At 50.8% G+C, this 5,865-nt stretch overlaps 1 protein-coding gene across 1 annotated transcript; it reads left to right on the top strand.

Moving 5' to 3' along the window:
- The first annotated feature begins 264 nt into the window (after positions 1–264).
- Positions 265–1,513, top strand: LOC125534341 (uncharacterized protein At3g28850-like). Its single transcript, XM_048697596.1, has one exon. It carries the CDS (start codon positions 641–643, stop codon positions 1,334–1,336), a length of 696 nt encoding a protein of 231 aa, XP_048553553.1. The 5' UTR covers positions 265–640; the 3' UTR covers positions 1,337–1,513.
- Positions 1,514–5,865: the final 4,352 nt, after the last annotated feature.

A 5,865-nucleotide genomic window follows, 5' to 3' on the forward strand; every position in this document is an offset into this window, starting at 1 on the left:
TTAAACCTAAATTTTGGTTTTTGACTTTTTCTTTTCTTTTCAAATTTAAAGCTCCATGGAGCTTGAGCTCCATTAGCAATTTCCGACATGTTCGTACATATAAAATACTTATCATGCATTAAAAATACCCACAGTGTATTTGAAAAACTATTCATCGAGTATTAGAACAAAGTTTACCGAGTATTTCAAATAATGTTAACCACATATTATTTAGGGGAAAACACCCACCATCAATTAACTATTTATATTACGGCCAACATCACCTTGGACATAAAAGAAATCTTAGTCAACTTATGTGTAAGCGGACCCTAGAAAAATGCACTTAGTGCACCACGTGCCATCGCCGCTCTCCATTCAGCTTCCAAATTAAGAGATGAAGCTAGAACAGACCAAAGAAAACCAACACCGAGCAAATGGACGCCACACAAACACTCGAGACAGTTAAAAGGCATGGTTAAATTTAGCAAAGCCAATGGCCGGGCAGCCAAGTAATTAGGTACCAAAGCCAACACGCGCGCGCGCGCACGATCGGGCACGCACGACCCCGCCAGACTTCCTCTCCACCGCGCTCTCTCCTCCCCTTCCCCTCCAAGGCGAACCAAGAAACGCCCGCCGACCTCGCCAGCCTTCGACCACCGCGATGTGGTCGTCGTGGAGCCGGCGGAAGCCAGCCGCCGGGCGGCTCACGCATTCCCCGTCGTTATCCTCGTCTGCCACGTCGCCGTCCAAAGAGCACAGCGGCATCGGCTCCGTCCTTGACGATGCGGCGGCACCCCCCGCCGGCGGAGGCAAGATCGTCCTGCACCGCGTGCGGTCGTCGACCAAGCTACGGACGTGCAAGTCGTTCGCGGCGGCCGAGGAGGCAGCGGCGGCCGCGGTGGCGGCCGAGCGGCGTGTCGTGCTCTACTTCACCTCCCTACGAGCCGTGCGGCCCACGTTCGAGGCCTGCCGCGACGTGCGCGCCATCCTGCGCGGCCTCCGTGTCGGCGTCGACGAGCGGGACGTGTCCATGGACGCGGCGTTCCTCACCGAGCTCCGCGCGCTGATGCGGCGGGACCAACCGCCGCTGCCGCAGCTATTCGTCGCCGGACGGCTCGTCGGAGACGCGGATGACGTGCGCGCGCTGCACGAGAGCGGGGAGCTCCGGCGCGTCGTGGCCGGGGCGCCGCAACTTCCACCCACGCCGTGCGCGTCCTGCGGCGGCTCGCGGTTCGCCCCCTGCGTCGCGTGCGGCGGCAGCCATCGCTGGTTCAGCGAGAAGACTAGGGGGTTCCGTGTCTGCGCAGCGTGCAACGAGAACGGCCTCGTGCGGTGCACCGCATGCTCCCGCGGCTGAAGCTCCTCACATATCGGAGGCGACCATATCGCGCATGGAAATGGAAGTGCTGGCTACCTCAATTATCAAATGTGCCTGCCCCATTCGATTGAAATCCAAAGGATATGTTCCTCAAACCGTGTGATTTGTGTGAAGATCGATGTTTGGACGTGGTTCAAGCTTAGCTGATGTTCATGAATAGAAAGATCGATTAATTAAAAGGAGGATAATTGCAGATTTCTCACCCTTTTGTTTTCATGGAAATTGGGTGAAATCGTAGTTGAAGTAATAACCTGCGGAAGAACCCGAAAGAAATTTGTTACTCCCTCCATTCCTAGGGAGTAGATATGATTAAGTCCCGAATGTTATATTTTGTCTCTCTATCACACTAAGGCCCTGTTTGGTTCAGCTTTTATAGACGGATTCCGCTGCCGCGCAGCAGAATCTGAACCAAAAGGCAAACCCAGCAGAACCCGATTCCAGAAATCCGCTGCCAAAATCTGAACCAAAAGCGGAAGCAGCCCAGGACGTGCTTTCCAAAATCTGATTCCGCTGCGGGCCAAAATCTGAAAAAGCTGTATCAACTGGTTTGCCAAATGACCTAAATCTTTTTCACATCAGATTTTCCACATCCGTTTTTCCGCAGCAGATTTTTCACAGTTGCTTTTAGAAATCCACAGCCGAACCAAACAGGGTCTGAAGAGCAGCTATGAAAAATCTGCTGTGAAAAAACAACGGTGGAAAATCTGATGTCAAAAAGATGTAGGTCATTTGGCAAACCAGCTGATACAACTTTTTTAGATTTTGACCCGCAGCGGAATCAGATTTTGGAAAGCACGTCCTGGCCTGCTTCCGCTTTTGATTCAGATTTTGGCAGCGGATTTCTGGAATCGAATTTTGCTGGGTTTGCCCTTTGGTTCAGATTCTGCTGCGTGACAGCGGAATCCATCGATAAAAGCTGAACCAAACAGGGCCAAGCAGTTTCAGATTCGGCATAGTAGAAATTTGCTATATGTAATTACTCCACAAATCTAAGGCGGTGTTTGCTAGGCTGCATCACCCTCGAACAGGCCGAGTGTGTGCAGGAAAAATACATTTGATACCGAACACACGGGGGTTTGACTCATATGTACATGAACCTTAAAGCAGCCCAGAGTCTGGCTCGCCAGGGGCGTAGCTATGTAGAGCTAGCCGGTGTCACCGGCACCGGGTCCAATTTGAACTTGCTTAATGTAATGCATTGATTTAGTGTGTAGATCATTGAATTATTTGACATGTAGGCATGCATTCTTCTATGTGGACACCGGGTAATTTTCAATCTGGGTCCGCCCCTGTGGCTCGCTAGTAACACTCAAATCGGTCGTTTCTAGCGAGTCAGGCTGAGTCGAGTGCAAAGGGGGCACGGTGTATGCGGCGTTGCAGGGAGAAAGGGGCGCAGAGATGATGGAAGACCAAAATCTAGCGGCGTGGGATGCGGAATCTAGCATCACCCCACCCCTAAAAGAAAAACATTTACTCGCTCACCTGTAACGCTAGAACAAACCCAACCTCAGTTCTTGGCACCGGCGGTGGCAACGACTCAGATCTGCAGAAGTAGCGGTGGCGGCTTCAATCTTTGGTAGGAGGATATGGTTCTCCCCTTCGCCTTTGACTCCATCTCGTCCTCCTCATCTCCGCCATGGGTAGGTCGTCTGCTCCAAAGGGTGTAAGCAGCAGACAAACCTCCTTCTGATGTTAGGTCGTTATGTACGGTTAGTGTCAATTTCACCATTGCTTACCGCAACATCGATGTCGCCATTAGGTCGTTATGGACGAACGAATCAAGTTGGTTGTTCAGACAGTACCATTCATTGTTGTGATTCAGCCCTAGGCCATGTTGGTCCACAAGAGAGTTGTTCGTCGGAGTGATAAGTCTGTCATCCATTATGGTCCATTGTCAATCTGAGATAGGGAGAGTATAGCAAATCTAAACTAAATCTACAACAACGATGACGTAGAGGTTGCAAACATGCTTCAAATGCAAAGGGCAACGTTTGCATGTTTGTGGAGACGTTCAGATACAGGGGCTGCTACAAGATAGCATCCAGACCTCTGTTGAAGAGCAGGTAACAATGTTCCTTCATGTTGTGGGTCATAATCAGAGATTCAGAGTGAGTAACAACTCGTTCAAGAGATCCATGAAGACCATTTCCAGGTATTTCAAGCAAGTCTTGTATGCTATTGGAGGGTTAAGGAGATCCAAGAAGAAGAGGGATGATGATGATGATGATGATGATGATGATGATGATGATGGACTTCCCCCTAGTTTGGCATCGATGAACTTCCCCTATTGAGCCATATGACTATTAATTCGTACTATAATTTGTTAATAGTTGGGATGAACTAACATTTTTTTACTAGCTAGGACCGAAACTATGTTAATTTCCTACTACATGTGTAGTGTAGTGTGTGATAAGGTCATCATTAGTGAGAAGCAGTGACCACAACATAGGTCGCGCACAACCAAACACCATGTTTTGCACGTTGACAACCATAATCCAGAAATGTTGCCAACCAAACAACAGGCATGAAACTGCTCAGTGGTGCAATGCAGGCTACCAAACTATGTGTAGAGCAAGGTTTTTGGCCTATACCCACTCAACCATGTCCAACTCAGCCACGGATACAAATACCTCAAAATCCATGCAGTCTACCAAACGCCTCCTAATACATTTTAAGACCATGACAAAGTGGCAGATGTTTGCATGCAATGCACTAGAGCAAATGGGGGTACTCCGAAGTATTATGATATCCTAGTCACGTGGCATGTAGTACCAGTACTAAGAAACTTGGGACTCTGGTTTCCACTAATCTTGTTAGAGGGAGACGTCCAACAAAACAAGGACAAGGTGCATGCTTGTCTCAAGCCCATCAGTGAAATGTTAAGCATGCGGCCTTGTACATGTTATTCATATTTCATGGACCCTAGTTGAGAGTCGATAGTGGCAATCGTGTGAGGACGGTGGCTGGGTGGGGGAGTGGGCGATTCATGTGGCCATGCACATCTAGTAGCCATGTGATTAGGGGTTGAAAGTGCAATCCTTATCCCTGGTGGGTTTTGGTGATCAATGGCATCATGGTTCAAGGGACTAACGAACATTCAAGTCTATTTCAAATCACATTTCAAAAGATGCAACTCGGGTGATGGTTGATGACCCTCAATTCTTGAACAACAAGTTTTCGCCATGTTAAGTACCTAGGATTACCTCATCACATTAGGAGGCTAACAAGGGCTGGCACACAGTTCATCATCGACAAAATAGCCTCCGGAGCTGCTAGATGGAAGGGACGCTTGATCCACATGGCAGGTTGGCTTGCACTCGTCAATGCGATTATCATACCTTTCCTGGTGTATTTCCTTACAATCTTTATCCCTTCCAAATGACTGATTTAGAGGATAAATAAATGCATTAGAGCCTTTATTTGGAATGGCGTCAAGGAGTGTATGGGGGCCACTATCTGGTACTCTAGTCAATTGGCACATAGTTTGTCGGCCCAAGACGCTGGGAAGCCTTGGGATCAAGGACGTGGCTCAACCATTAGGTTTTGATGGATCTAGTTTGATTGGATGGTGTAACGCCCCAGATATACTTTCCATATTTGTATCCAACTCTTGCCGTCTCCGGCGCTAAGTTATATTTATTTCTCGGGTTCGGGTCTTTGTCTCCGCATGTTGTTTTTATTTTTCGTGCATCTCTTATCATGCCATCACATGCATTGCATTTGCATACATGTTCATCTCATGCATTCGAGCATTTTCCCCGTTGTCCGTTTTGCATTCCGGCGCTTCGTTCTCCTCCGGTGGCCATTTCTAGCTTTCTTTCGTGTGTGGGGTTCAAACATTTCCGGATTGGAACGAGACTTGCCATGCGGCCTTGGGCTACTACCGGTAGACCGCCTGTCAAGTTTCGTATCATTTGGACTTCGTTTGATACTCCAACGGTTAACCGAGGGACCGAAAAGGCCTTGTGTGTGTTGCAGCCCAACACCCTCCAAATTTGTCCCAAAACCCACCAAACTCTACTCCATGTCCTAGAGCGTTCGATCACGATCGCGTGGGCGAAAACCGCACCTCATTTGGACTCTCCTAGCTCCACTTATGCCTATTTAAAGGCCCCCCATTTTCGGATCTCGTCTTCCTCCCCGTCCTCCTCCTAAAAAGAAGCAGATCAACCCCCCCCCCCACCGACGGACGTGTCCGGATCCGACCGGACACCGTCCGCCCCGCCGCCGCCAGCCAACCATTCGCCGCCACCTGTCCCCGGGGCGGGACCGCATCGCCGCCGGCCCGCCTGGCCGCGCCGGCCCCCGTGGCCCATCTCCCCCGCCGCCTCGCGCCAGCGCCCCGCCGCCGTTCTTCCTCGTCGTCGGCGCCCCGCCGCCGCCCGTCCCCGGCCGCGCGCTGCCGCCGTCGCCGGCCGGCGCCACCGCGTCGGGCCCCGCCGCCTCGACCTCCTCCGGTGGCCCGCGCCGCCGCAGGACGCCGCTCCACCTCCGGCCGCCGTCCTCTC

This window comes from Triticum urartu, chromosome 1 (assembly GCF_003073215.2).
Source record: "Triticum urartu cultivar G1812 chromosome 1, Tu2.1, whole genome shotgun sequence".
Classification (NCBI taxonomy): Eukaryota; Viridiplantae; Streptophyta; class Magnoliopsida; order Poales; family Poaceae; genus Triticum; species Triticum urartu.

Coding starts and splice junctions, on each gene's coding strand:
- LOC125534341 (XM_048697596.1), top strand. CDS start 641: ATGTGGTCGTCGTGGAGCCGGCGGAAGCCAGCCGCCGGGCGGCTCACG.